Source organism: Diplotaxodon limnothrissa, linkage group LG23 (genome assembly GCF_057381915.1).
Source record: "Diplotaxodon limnothrissa isolate DT_005_m linkage group LG23, D_limnothrissa_male_GT1.1, whole genome shotgun sequence".
Classification (NCBI taxonomy): Eukaryota; Metazoa; Chordata; class Actinopteri; order Cichliformes; family Cichlidae; genus Diplotaxodon; species Diplotaxodon limnothrissa.
In genome coordinates this window covers 37,689,237-37,704,544 of record NC_140617.1, presented here as the reverse complement: position 1 = coordinate 37,704,544, position 15,308 = coordinate 37,689,237, and the positions used below count along the sequence as shown (strand labels likewise).

The 15,308-nt window shown below is 40.1% G+C and overlaps 1 protein-coding gene across 1 annotated transcript; it reads left to right on the top strand.

Annotated features, from left to right (window-relative positions):
* Positions 1-11,120: 11,120 nt before the first annotated feature.
* On the top strand, positions 11,121-13,667 carry slitrk6 (SLIT and NTRK-like family, member 6). Its single transcript, XM_085348016.1, has one exon. The coding sequence runs from the start codon at positions 11,130-11,132 to the stop codon at positions 13,665-13,667; it is 2,538 nt and encodes an 845-aa protein (XP_085204142.1). The 5' UTR covers positions 11,121-11,129.
* The last annotated feature ends 1,641 nt before the right edge of the window (positions 13,668-15,308 follow it).

Genomic DNA, 15,308 nt, shown 5'->3' with positions numbered 1-15,308 from the left:
TTAACCGGGCAAGTCATTATGAATACATTCATATTTATGGTGGTGGTCAAAAACTGGGAGGTAGCTAAAAAAGTTATATAAAGGTTAAGAACCAAGAGACATCTGAAAACACATACTGATAAACCACTACCCCAGGGGTGGGCAATTCCAGGCGCACATGCATCGATTGTTTTTTTTTTGAAAGGCTTACATCAGATAGCAGGTGGAGAAATTTGTACAAAAATTATTAGATTTGATGCCAATATCATAAAACTGCAATGCATGCATTAAAGAAAAGGCAACTACCAAGGCCGACTGTATGACAGATTTGATGAAACTCTTGAAATAATGGAGCAAAATAAGAGAGCAGGAAGCTGCTCTGTGTTTGACTGTAAGAACAATTAATCAGCCAGGACCGGATTTTCGAAAATCATTTCACATTTTCCAGAAATAGCCACATGCCCAATTTGAGGACGACTGTTAACTAATTGTAACATTACTGCAATGCGTGTGGTGACCCCCTTTAATTCCTGGCTTTTGTGCATTTTTAAATATTTGCATGAATATGTTGTAAAACAGCTCTGAGTTGGATCTCAAACATAAATGCGTAAATGGGTATGTTTTTATGTTCTGAAACTGCTTCTATGTGTAAAATGGTAAAATAACTTTCTTAATGGAGCTTTTCTATCCTAACGATCAATTTTAACAGTGAGGAAAACATATTGTTTAATCCTTGCTTTAAAAATAATCGAAGACTCTAGTTTTTGAATGATACCAGTCATAATTGCACAGTTAGGATATCCAGCATGATCACAGTACATGACAATCCATCATGTCATATGAAAAATGTACTTACAGCTCGATTGTGTTTGACAATCACTTTATGTATTTGTAGTTTTTTTTGGAAGGAAGTTTCTATAAATTCAAATTGAAAGTTTCAAAATAGACCAGTATTGGTATATTGCAGATATCTAACTAGAATGCATATGAAAATATAAAAATCGTTTTTTGTTGCGAGTTAGTATTTTTAGAGATTTAATATAATTTAAGTTTCTATTTTCAGATTTTCAGGTTGTCTATAAACTTGCCTGCATTTTTGTAGACCACAGAAACCAAGCTGTGATTAACTGACATGACAGAATGTTCTAGGTGGTGCCCTTTCTTTTGTTTATTCTCAGTAGCCAGGCCTGTCTACCTATAATATGTGACTCCTTTGAGAATGAAGTTTTTGTTTTTTTCCAAGTGGCTGATCTACACCTATTTATGGAGCGAATCATAAGACCGTCATTACCATTACCCTGTGGCCCTTTTTTTTATGGAGGGCATGCTTTAAAATCGACATTAGAAACAACTGAAAGGCTGAAAGGACTAAGGATGGTTACACTGGAGATAGAAAGATATGAAACACTCACTGAATATTCTCAAAGAGCTATCTCATAATGATATAACACAACAATCTCTATTAAAACTGTTTTCTACTTTATTTAGAGTATTGGCTTTGCTTTCAGTTGCCTGACTTTCCAGGTAGCACTGAAACTAGATTGAGCATAGTGAACAAATGTATCTACACTTTGCCAGTCCTGCTGGTGAGTCACTCCTGAATAGAAAGTGTCCTTTTTTTTTTTTTTTTTTTTTTTAAAGCGACAGTAAGGTATACAGAAACATACATCTGTTTGGTGCAGATGGGTCTTTTTACAAAACATACCTTGATCCTACTATACAGTGGCGTAACTCGCCTGCTCATTTCAGGAGAACTAATTACTGCGCATTAGTTAAACAGACCATTGGAAATGCAGGCCTTCTAAATCAAGCTTGCCAGGGGAGCTGAGCCACCCCCTCTTCCCTCCCTATCCCACACTGCCTTTGTGTTTCTATTATTAGTTCTATCATGCATATGTTCTCTATCAGAAATTAAGGCCCACCAGCAGAGAGCAGAAAGTGAGGAAGCTATGCAGTTACACAAGGTAGTGAGTAAGCAAAACTGTGGCGTTAACTGTGTCAGTTAATGGCCATAAAGATGTATTAGGTCTCTATGCATGATGAAGTTCAGTATCTGCTTATGACTTACCATAGGGATGAGCTCCCAGCTGTTAGAACTACTGAACAACATGAGAAAAGCAGAGAGCCAATCGAATTTCTTTCTTTTCATTTTTTTTTTCATCGGGACACTGATGATGTTTCTAAAGATGCAATCCTTGTAGCAGCCAGCAGAGCGTGTGCTATCAGCCTCGCTCCCCTGATCACCAAGGCTGTGTGCTTCCAACACAGCTAAAAGGATCTTTGTTGGCCTGTTTGAAAGCACAATACTTCCACTAAAACCTCCACCATGCTGAAACAAAGGGCCAGAAAGTTCAGTCAGTGTTAATATATATATTTTATAAAATAGATGTATATAGACCGTTAACAGGTGGATGCACTTTAGTTAACTAAAACTAAAACTAGGAGCTAAAAAAACGTTTTGAACTTTTATTTTTTAAATTAAAATCTAAATCAGTCATACCTACTGCACTTACAAAACTAAAATCCAACTAAATATGTACAGCTGAAATGTCTTTAACATTGGTTTACTGGATTTGTTTTTATGCATGTTTGATTCAAATTTGAATAAATGCAATACAGTCACTTTCACTTGCGCTGGCACACGGAAAGTTTTGATAAACGTTTCAGCACAAGCACCGCAAGCAAAATGAAGCAATAGATCAACAATTCCGTTGGGAAACACATGATATCGCTCCATTCACAGGGACTTGACAGGCAAGAGCTCTGAAACCTGATCCTTGTACATGTGAATCCTCATTAACCATATGCAGAACAATACAATACATGTCAGATGTTGGCTCATATGTTTGAATAAAAGTTGTTTTGTAGAATCCTGATTCTAAACCTGCTTGGATTTCAGTCTCACGGTGCTGGTACAGATTATATTTACATTATTGCTGCGGGTGGTGAACAGGTGGATTAAACTGTCAGAGAACTTCAGACTTCAGTGAATTAAACTCTACTCTTTCAACCACCCTGTTGTCAGGATCCATTAATCATCGCAGCTGCAGGTAGCCTAGCAATGAGGAGGACTAAGGTCATAAAATGCTAAGAACCGAGGTGACTAATGCTTTTAAGAGCAAGTGAAAAGCCAATAATATTGTGAGATATCCACAAGACATCTCCATGATATGTCCAAAACACTAATTTGGAGTGACTTTTATCACTCTTGAGCGAGCTAAGAGAATGGCTCTATCCATCGGGGTGCCACTAGGGATAACAAGTCTTTCATGCTACATCAGGTTGCCTCCTGCAACAGAAGAAGGAATTATGCCTTATGGGCTATTTGTGGCTCTAGCGTGCTTTACTTTGACAGTGACGAGGACAGAACACGACTATGACTGTGTTCATATTATCTAAAAATAATGTTCGGAACTGTCAACCGGATGGTGTGCATTCATACTTAGTACAGTGCAAATCCAGGTCCTTGTTTTGTTGTCATATACTGTATCTATAGTGTGTGTGTCTTTGTCAGTCCACTAGAAACTATGACAAATGTACAGATGGTAAATAAGTGGTGCTGCAGTGTGCTGTCAGGGGCGTAAAGAGTGCAAAAATCAATGGCAAGCAAGGGCACACGAGCTGTTCAGTAAGGATGGCATGCTTAGTATGAACCCTGGCTTTGCAAAGGAATGCCCAATACAGTTGTCATTTTAAAGTTTGTCACAGTCAAGCTGTGATAAAGCCACATTCAGTCCATTCATACTGAAATGCTGTCAGCAGTGAGATGTCTTTGTCAGAATCCATAGCAGTGTGGATTTTTGGTGACTTTTGCAAAGGGACATGCTCCAAGTTTATCAGCAAAGGTCTGCTCAGCTGCATCGCTTTCTCACACTACTTATGTGATACATTAGATTACCAAGTAATGAATTCTGGACTCATCTGCCTGTTCGAAAGTGACTTGTCCTACAGAAATGTTGATAAGAATAAAACTTGATTGCGTTGTTTCTAGGGCTGCGTGATTATGGCAACCATATCATTTAGCTCAATTATTGAAATCTTGATGATTTAACACATTGGTCACCTGATCAAACATGCTGCATGTATTAAACTTTAAAGTTGGAGCAAATTTCATATAAGGAGAGGAATTTTTTAATTTTTTAGGTTCAGTGAGAGTGACGCATGGTTGTCCTCTATGGAGTTAGGCGTACACTAGCGGGTGTTATTGACCCTAAACCCAGTTTCGCAAGGGCAGCCAGACGTCCTGGCTTACAGCCTCCATTGGAGGATGTCTATGGGGGAAACAAGGGGCTGTTGTGTGCTTCAGGGGACCTGTATAGTAGCTATGGGGAAACAATGGAGAACTAAGACCAACAAATAACTGGCACCTCTGCCGAGCGCCACTGAAAGTGGACTGAGAGACCAGCAAAGTGTTTGAGGCAAAGGCAGCTGCAGGCAGACATCAGTGATCATTCCACAGGCTTTTTAAAACTTCCTTTACACTGATTAGAAAGATTACTTAGGGTCAAGATGAAAATGCTCCTGTGTAAAACAAAGGGATACGCTTCATTGATAACACACACAAAAGTGAGTTTCATATTGAAAATGCATGCAAAAAGTTTTTGGATATACTTATCTTTGGTTATTTAAAGTCATTTGGCTGCTTACATCATCTCAGATATCATGCGTGCACTTGTCTGAATGGACACACTAATGAACATATAAAAAGACAACATTTATTTACAGCAGTGCTGTAAAAGTCTGCGTGGAAGATAAGCATTTGTGTATTCATGGCTTTCTGTGTGAGAGTGCTCGCACAGTCACATAGAAGAGGCCTTGTCACTCTGACATATTATACCCACGGGGGGCAGTGGACTCACTGTGGGTGTTCCGTGATATTATGGAGTGTTTCACTGCACTGGAACAATACAATTTATAACCGGTCCAGCAGAAGCATTAACAGGGTGTTTATTGGTTTTATAAATGGACAAAGCCTCCTGTGTATGTTCCAGCGATGGTAAAGAACCCGGCCTATGATTAATATTCCATCAACAGACTTTTTCCTCACTTTCTCTCTGATGTCTTACTCTCCTTCGCTCCATGCTGCTTTTCCTTTTTTCTTTTTTTTTCACTCATCTGATTCGATTTTGGGTGATGAGTTGGCTTCGCTCGCATGCATGAGGAGCGATCTCATAGGGCTTCAGTAGATCTCTAATTGAATTGTCTGAACAGCACGAGATGCTGGCACTGGAAGAATGTTTCATCTCCTGCGCCCATCACACCGACTTCCATGCAACATTGATTGCTTGAAAAATGGATCAGTTAAGAGGAGTCTGTTTGAAATCCAGTAGGAAGAGAGCATCAAACTACTGCCGTTCTCTATCTGCTCTCTGCAGTGTTATCATGCAGCACGCGATAACATCTGTTAATAGTCTTTTTTTTTCCATTTCATATTATCCTACAAGCCATTAGGGTCACAAAGGTGAGCGCCTTGGGTCCCATGACTTCCACCAGACTCCTGAGCAATCAAATGTATATAAATAATAAAAAGGGAAATGCTGCAGTTATTATTCAGCACTAGATTTGGGAGATGTTGTCTGAATATTATCGCTGTCTAAACAATGTAAATTTAATAGGTTTGACGAATGAGATTTTTGTGTCTCATTTTGGTTTGTCACATTATCTTTAATTGCTAAACACGAGTACATAGTCACATTTCTCAATGTTCTGCATAGAAATGCTTGAAAATGATTATTGCTTAACTCCCAGTGATGTCTAACTGTATAAATGTGGAAGTTGTTCACAGCTTAGAAGTTTTGCCAATGTTTGATTTTACATTAATATCTTCTTTTCGTATATGGAATCTGTGAGTATGTCTTTTCAAATACAGACTTTAAAAAGTTGATTCAAATATTTTCTTTCATTCTTGTTGCTTTTTGCAATAAGAATTCAGAAGCGAAAGACTGATTTCTAAAATAAATGCCATGCCTTTCCACATGGACGTGGGGGGGGCAAGCAGCTGGAAAGGTCTAAGGGCAATTCCACCACTCAGAGAAAATTTTGGCTTTGAAAGCTTAAATTTGGTGGCCTATAGCCAATTCTGATACCTCTCTTCCATCACTTTACCTCCTCTTTTAATGAGTTTGCTTAGCCATCTGTAAAGATAAATTATTGCAGAGACCATTAAATGATAAATGTCTATTGATTCTTAATCTACGTTTTTATTTATTTAGTGACCGCTTGACTGCAGTGTTTTGAAGACATGCCAACGTGATGTTAATTAGAAACATAAACAGATATATCCATGATTAATCCTTAGCAGGAAATTACATTGACCTGGCAGGTTCAACACAGATATGACACCACATATCCCAAATAGCAAAACAATAACTATTCCTAATAAAGTTCTCCTGTATAAATACATAAAACAGCCAATAAAGGGTGCAGTCCCTTTGGCTGATTTCAGCTTCAAGAGCAGTCTTCTGTCCACCACCTGCTGGACTCTCAAATTCACGCCAATCCATAAAGTCCTTAATTCTTCCTCAGTTTCCCTCCTCCTCACCTCATTTGAGCAAGAATCATAAGAGGTGAAATCATAGAAACCGAGCCAAAGATTATTAAGATCACACTAAGTAAAACTTAGACTGCAGAACACCAGAATGATGTGTTATATTTGGGATTTTATAAACTGCATTCAACTATTACAAAGTTTAAAACTACAACACATTATTCAAATCTATTTGCTTTGTGGATTGTTGGTTGGACAAAAGGGAAATAATAATCTGACATTTTCAATTCTGTACGACATACCGGATAGATGACAGGAACATAAATGCAGAATAGTCTACAGTTTAAAAGACATCATCACTGTTTGAGAGACATTTTCATCCTTTGTGTATCTAAACAGTAGCTCAGTGAGTGATCTATAATGAGCAACTTGTCTTTCTCAAAGAGTGGTTGGTCTCCTTATTGTTGTACTCCTGCCCAGTCAGATTCAGAGCGCCAGATTTCCCTCGAGGCAAGAACATTCAACTAATTATTCCTGTGCATTCTGCCTGATGTTGTGGTGATTCCCTGTAGAAATGAGTAAGGGAGGGGATCACGAGATTATTAGTGCATTCAGGACCAGATTTACTAAGCAGGTCAAATTAACAGGAGACTGTAATCTGAGAACAACAGGAGTTTAAAGGTCTGCTGTTGATCTGCTAACACAGAAACAGACAGTGTATTTTAGTAATATCCAATTCAGAAACTTGTGTAGGGTCACGGACGAGAAGAACAGATGAGGGTGTGAGGAATTGGCTAACGATGCAGGTGCGGTTTGTTACCTGCAATCTGCAATATGTTATTAGCATGGGTTTGAAAGCATTTGTTTCTCTCAGTAATCAGCATGGCAGGGAAGAAGTGAAGAAGAAGCTGTTTTCTGTGGTAGAATCAGAGGTGTTATTGGAGGAATGTAATATCCATCCAGCCATCTTTTCTTTCTCCCCTTCAGGATCTCCCACATGCAACCTGCTCACTAAAGGGACACTTGTAACAGCATTGAGGTGCATACATTAGCAAGAAAGCTTGCTTCATGGAGGAAATTTTTAAAATGACCTGAGGAGAAACGTTTGTGGACTACTACGGTTGTCTCACCTGTATGCCGCTTGGGTTTGGTATATCAAAAATTTCCACTTGTGGCTAACCACTGTTGAGCAGTTGCACTTTTACTATAATTAAAACAACAGAAATCACTCAGTCGCAAAAAAATACCATCAGTTAAAAACTTGACATCGAATATCTGTGTTCGTTAGACTACGTTTTTCTGCTTGGTGGGTTGATGGGTTTTTTTCACCTCCCTCCCCCAAACGTTGTAAACTTGTCTTTATTAAGCACTGCAGGAATTATAGGTGTTGCAAATTTTCTGTGCCTTTTATTGAATTGTTTTTCTTTTTCCAAAGCAATGTAAGAATACCATTCCTTGGCATTCAGTATATCGCTTTTCCTTTCATTCCCCCCCAAAAAATGAACACATCTTTTCACCGGCACACTTTGTGTTCTGGCCTGCTCACGGTTGCAAGTGTTACAGTAAAGTGTAAAATGCTGCAGCAGAGGACATGCTCAACTACTGTAATAACATTACATTATGTGCTTTAATTTAAATACTTCCCAGGCCAGATTTTGCAGTCTGAAACAGAAACTTGTCTAAATAGATATGCTGTAAAGCTAGCCAAAGAAAAAACTGTCCACACATTTCCTTTTACTACAGCTTCCTTTTTGGCTCTTTGTGCACTTATGAGAGTTGAAGCTGGTGCCATCTGAGTTAGGTAAGAGTTCAGTGACATTACCAGTAATGTATTACTTTGGTAATGTAACGAGTGTCTTAGGGTTTTTATATTTCTTAGAGTTCTCGCTATTCAGTGTTTCCCGGGTCCATGGAGTGAGGAGTGTAAAGTCTCTTATCGGTTATTGCAGGTATGTGGAGAATGACCTTGGGGTATATGCCTGAACCTCAAAGATGTTGAAGATGGAGTTGTCTTGGTTTTCATCAATACTGTTGACTTTGCCCTGTGGCACCAAAAATGCATGGAGGCATGGTGAGGGAGGCAAAAAGTTGAAAGAAGGAAAGAAGAGGCACGGAGAGGGTTGGGGAATAACTTCAGAGATGTTTTAGCTTCATGGAGCTGATATCTTCTCTCTGTTGTCTCCCTGGGTTAGGTGTGTGTTGTGTGAGGATTGCTTGACTTGGTAAACAGAACAATTGTTATATTTATAGTCAGACTGTAGTAAGCATTTAAAATCTGAACGTCTGATGTGTTTCAGAACAGTAATTAAGCTAATTGGTACATGAATGCCTGCTGGTCCCTTGGTCTGTATCTCTAGGCTATATAGAAAATGTAATTTTCTAAAACTTTACAATTAGAGGACAAAAAAAAAAATTGAGCATCCAAACTGACACATCAAAAACTTCACATTTTTTTAAAGTCTTTTTGTTGTTTTCCCCAAAACAGTAGAGTGGTTTTTGATGATGAATTCACAGGGTGTATCTCTAGTCTGCACACCAAAAAAGATATTTTTTTCTATTACTGCTTTAGGGCACAGGCAACTGCAAACACCCCCAGAAAATATGCCCCACATGTCTCTGACTTTGCGTAAAGGGGAGATATTTCCTCAGCTTTGTAAAGAGAGACAGTTGAGTATTATTTCGATAGATATCTTGAGTCATAGCTTTCACTCTCTGACAAACACAGGCTGGATTGGCTTGCCCCGTCTTGCCAGAATGAAGCTTTCCAGTTACTAATCGCATTCGTTAACAAGAACGGCTGTCATCTCTCACGTCTTTCCTCTTTGAAGAATCCCATTCGTTAACAGTGAATATCTAGATGATTCTTGATCTAGGGAAGATGTCTACACTTCTGCACCAGTCCCCCAAGAGTGATTTAGCCTTTGATCCATCGGGATTTTAGTCGACTTAATGTAATAGATTTCAATGTGGTGCGCAGGCTGCTCATCATTAAAATCAGATTTCAGCTTTTCCCTTGTCATTCAACATAAATCCTACTCACAGTTTGATTTGGTTTTCAGTGGACCGAGCTGCCCCTCCACACGCTTCGGTTTATAGTTTGTAAAATAATACAGTCAAGAGTATTTGAAAGAATTCAGATGTATGAATACAGGGTTGGCTCAGATTTAATTCTCTTTGAGTCCAGCCTCATGTGAGTTAGCTGGTTTTGCAATAAAACGGGGTCATTTATTTCACGTTCTAAATGTAGAATGCTTGTTCTAAATGTTGCTTTGACATGGATTGAAGTGACTTCTGCATTTGCATGACTCACACTACGTCTTTGTTCAGACGAGCCTGCATATAAAGGGCAGAGAAATCAGTCAAATGAGTCTCTCTCTCTCTCGCTCTGCCTCTTTTTTTTTTTAAATAATGTACCATTATCCCACTGAGTCACTGGGAAGAGTTGCTGTCTGATCTCAGTCCTCACCCTGTGGAATTTATTTACTCATCGGTAAAATGCAGTGCCCCGGGAGGGAGTCTTAATTCTGAAGTGTTTTATTGGATGAATAGGCGTGCCATTAGCTAGAGATGATGCTACATATACTGAGTAAAGGCAACATAGGTGTAAACATTCAGAAAGAAGAGAATACTTCTTAGAGTTTTCACAGTTGCTAAGACATCTCCATCCCTTTTTGTAAAACTGTTAACGACACCTTACTAAACCTCTGACAATGCTGGCGAAACCAGTCGCATCAAAACAGCTTTGTCAGAGCTCAAAAACCACACAGTGTTTTCAGATCACACACACACTCACAGCCTGCGAAAAATAAGCCCACTGCTGTGCATTCATTACACACTAAAGTGAAAGAAAAAATGATGAGAACATGAAGCTCCAAGATTTTTTTTCCAGTAAAAATAAAGTGTGTGAAGCTGCTTCCAATTCCACTAAAATAACAAAATATGTACCTTTGCTGTGCAGTAGATGTTGGATTTTGTGATGGCCACGGATGATCAACAGAGATCTGGTTGTCCTGTTTGCCTCACAAGTTTGCATGAAATTCATTCATGTATTGTATATCTCATAAGAAATTAATACGATATAATTTACTCACAAAGATGGTCTCTTTCGTATTGCAGCATAGTCATACGTTAAAAAGTCAATAAATCAAGAGAATATTCGTAAATAAATCAGAGTGTGCAAGTATAAATCTAAATATAGGTAAAGCATGCTGACTATAAGAGGGAGTGGGAAATTGTATTAAAACTAATGAGTGTTTCATATAAATTGAACACAATGTGTAGAGAATACTGGACACTGTTAGCATTGTTTTCTAGTCTTATATATTTTTCATGCAATTAAGGCTGTGCAAGGACAGTTCTACACTACATAAAGGCTTTGACCCAAGAACTGTGTTACTCGTCATGCATATGATGCACTCATAAATATAATTTTACACTTTTACACATACATAACATAAACTTGCTGTTGTAACATATGAAACTTAAATGACATTTGGATCACTGACAATGAGACTGAATATAATTTTAATGCTACGTGTAAGTGGCACAGTTATTTAGGACATCGTGTTTGAGTTTGACCTTCTGCAACATAGTTGCTTAACACTTTTCTTTTTCCTCCCCACCCCTTCTGCCCATCCTTTCTTCACAGATTTCTCAGGCCGAAATGCTGCCTTGTGTCATTTTCATCGGCTTGTTTCTCGCTGCGGTCCAATCCCAAGATATCCATCCCTCAGAGGCATCATCCTCCATTAGTGAGTCTTGTGACTCCTTGTGCTCTTGCGAGAGAAAAGACGGCATCTTTCATCTTAACTGCGAGCAGAGAAACATCAGCAAAATCTCCCAAATCAAAGTCCCAGCAGGTGTGCCCTTCCACCTGAACCTTTACAAGAATGACTTGGTTGAGCTCCGTGCTGAGGAAATGGAAGGGCTTAAGAGTGCCCTTTCACTGCACATCGGGGGTAATAGTATACAAGAGCTGGAGCCAGGGGTCTTTAGCACTTTCGGTTCGCTGAAAAAACTCCATATAAATAGCAATTTCCTCGTCACACTGAAAGAGGACACTTTTCAAGGCCTGGTGAATTTGGAATTTCTCCAAGCTGACACAAATTTCATACGGGTCATCGAGCCAGGGGCCTTCAACAAACTGATCCGCCTCAAGGTCCTCATCCTCAATGACAATTCCATCGAGTTTTTACCCAGCAACATTTTCCGATTTGTACCACTCACCCACCTGGACCTGCGTGGCAACAAGCTCCAGACACTGCCCTATGTCGGCTTTTTGGAGCATATTGGGCGCATAATGGAACTCCTCCTAGAAGACAATGACTGGGTCTGTAACTGTGACATTTTACATTTAAAAATCTGGATGGAGAACATGAGAGCCCAATCATCAATCAGCGATGTGATCTGCACCACACCACATGATCTCAAGGGGTCCATTCTGGCAAAGGTGAAGCGGGACATCCTCTGTCCATCCCACGCCAATATTCCCTTGGAGGAGCCGTCAAAGTCACTGGATATGGTTGTTACTCCCTCATCCAAAGTAGCTCAGATTCCCAAGTTGGTCAATGCCAAGGATGACGGCAGAATCCCGACACCATCTCACATTCCCAGCAGTCCTTGTGTGGAGCATTGTTCTTGTCACAATCACCCCGTGGCTGGGTTTTTGATGCATTGTCAAGACCGAGGAATTCAAAAGGTGTCAGATATCGGAATACTTAAGGAAAGCCCAACTAAGCTCGTTATGACGGGAAATATGATTCAGAAACTTCTGAAGTACGACTTTGTAACATATGATAGTTTAGAATTGCTCAACTTGGCAAACAACAGAATCGATTACATTGATAATGAAACTTTCCTCAGCTTAAGCAGCTTGAAAAAGCTCTACTTAAATGGCAACAGAATTGAAAAGCTTTTCTCTACCATGTTTGTAGGACTGCACAACCTTGAATACCTATATCTGGAATACAACCTCATCAAAGAGATTGCACCAGGCACATTTAATCCCCTGCCAAACCTGAAGCTGCTGTCATTAAATAACAACCTGCTCAGCTCTCTTCCAGCGCAGATATTTCGCAACGTGCCTCTCGCCAAATTAAACCTGAGAAAAAACCTGCTTATGCACCTGCCAGTGAGCAACGTGCTCGATCAACTCGACTCGCTGGAGCAGATTTATTTAGAGGACAACCCCTGGGACTGCAGCTGTGACTTGCTCAGCCTCAAACAATGGGTAGAGAAACTGAGAAAGGACACAGTGGTGGGCTCCATTTTGTGTCACATGCCAAAGAAAGTGATGCAGACCGACCTGAGAAGCCTTCATCATGAGGTGCTTTGTCCCGGTTTAGGGACCTACCACCCATTGCCCTCAAATGAAGAGAGTGTGACAGCCACCCTGGGGCCCAACAGCGATGAGAGGAGTCTCCTCATCTCACTCACAGACACTATCCCACTGTCTGTGCTCATTTTAAGCCTTCTTGTTTTTGTCCTCATGGTCATATTCTGCTCGGCTGGGCTGGTGGTGTTCGTCGTGCATCGGCGGCGGCGGAGGGCGAAGAAAAAAGCAGCAGAGGAGCAGCCGCGAGAAAACACCAGCAGTAGCTCCCCCATTCACTTGCATTACAGCATGTATGGGCAGAAAACCACTCACCACACTCTGACACAGAGGACGGGGTCCACCACTCTGTACGAGGACAGGTCGCACAGTCCCATCGTGCAGATCTGCCGCAACCCCACCTACTGCTCTCAGCACAAGGAGCACGACGCCGATATGGATTATAACCTCGACGAGCCCAGCTCCAAGCATCACCTCTGCCGGAGCATCATGGAGAAGGAGAACACGTCGCCCCTCACGGGAAACCCCAGCTCAAAGTTCAGATCCATGCCCGGAGAGTGCCCCGCGGAGTTTGTCACTCTCAGCAACCCCAACTCCTTGTACAGGAACATTCTGGAGAGGGAGAAGGAGCTGCAGCAGCTGGGAATAACAGAATACCTGAGAAAAAATATGCCTCAGCTTCAGCCTGCTGTAGACATGCAGGTCCCAGGGCACCAGGAGGAGGTGAAACTAATGGAGACAATTATGTACTCAAGACCGCACAAGGTCATGCTTGAGCAAACAAAAAACGAGTACTTTGAACTCAAAGCTAACCTGCATACTGAACCAGACTATTTGGAAGTTCTGGAGCATCAAACTGCATTTAACTGAGCTTATGAAGTTATAATAAATATATATACATAAAATGTTTGATCTAAGTGCCTTGTCCTTTTTGCCCTCTTGTACTTGCCACAGTGTAAAATATAAATATAGATATATGATGGGCACATCTCTTAAATTGTAGCACAGAATGTAATTGGTTGATTCTTTTGTTATGTTTCATCTGTTGACAGCCATGTTATGTAGCTGGTAAAAGGTGTCATTATTTATGGCCAAATATAACTTAACCGCTTAATCTCCACAGGACCACTGAGACGTCATTTGAAATATAACATCATCTTCAAAGATTCAGTTTGCTGTGGCCAAAACAAAACCCGAACCTAACGCGAGATGAGCGTGTGCTGTCTAGGGTTGAGTTCAGGATTAGGGTTAAGGGGAACACACCATTCACACACAGACTGTTAGATGAAAACTACAGAGCTTCATTTAAACAGCATCAGCTTCTGCTTTATGAAAATACCCTAAACCCCAACCCTAATACGAACCCTGTTGGATGTTTAAGAGGTTAAAACTCAGTCTGTTGAACAGACCTGTGTTGAAACCAACTTTTTTTGTTTTTTTTAAATGATTAATTACATCTCTGCTGTGTTACTGCAGCCAAATGAATCGATCCACATAGCACCCTCCCCATCCCCCTCACGCTCCAACATCCCGACGGAATAAAGCAGATGTTTGGGAAGAAGTGAGTGAATTTCAATCATCACTTGACCCAGAAATGCTGTTTAATCAGTTTACCCTGACTCTGGGTATGACCTGATTACATCCTCTGTCAACATAAGCCAGCTGGATTGCTGCAACCAGAATGCTCATTGTGCCGAAGAGTCAGCAAATTGCCAACATGTACATAAAAAAAAATATATATATATATATATAAAAAAAATACAGGGATAGGAGTGCAGTTTGAAAGCTATCCTTCTGTCAGTTAATTGACACGACATAGGAACTTTATTTATTTTTGTACAAGCTACGTCTTTATTTCTTGAGTCAGTAAGTAGAGCACTTCAAGTAAAGTATATACACCACTGTAATGTTGTAAAAATGCATTGCACTAATCAAATGCCATAAGATGGTGCATGACAATCAGAGTCCTGCTGAAATTTGTTTTGTTTTGTTGTTTTTTTTAAGCTTTTGATGAAAAAGCCACTAATGTGGAATATCATTGATCTGTGTGTGTCTGAGTGTCTGTGTGTGAGACGTGTGCCACTATTTTCTGTCTGACAACAGCATTTGGGAACATTGTTCGTTCCTCGTGCTGACATTTATTAACTTCCTGGAACATAACATTGCCCGAAAGCGAGCGAAGGTCCAGTTTTCCACAGACAGCCTGATAGAAAACAGACTCCAGCCGACTTCTCTCTGTTTCCCAGCTCACATTATAAACAGCTGACGAGTTGGCGAGTGACATGTGCAATGTAGACATTGTCGTTATTCTGCATTTATACTGTTTGCTCTTCATACTCTTGGAAACTCAACATTTGGAACGGTTCATGTAAGCACACACTCTGTAGCTTTTCTACTTAACTAGAGTTAATTATTTATTCTGTATATTTTGTATATACTTATGTTCCATTATATCTATTGTTTTTTTGTGTGCCTTCAGTGCTGTACAGACTATAAACAGAACTTGTAATT

What these genes read in the sequence shown, in the direction of transcription:
- slitrk6 (XM_085348016.1), top strand. Translation starts at nt 11,130, where the DNA reads ATGCTGCCTTGTGTCATTTTCATCGGCTTGTTTCTCGCTGCGGTCCAA.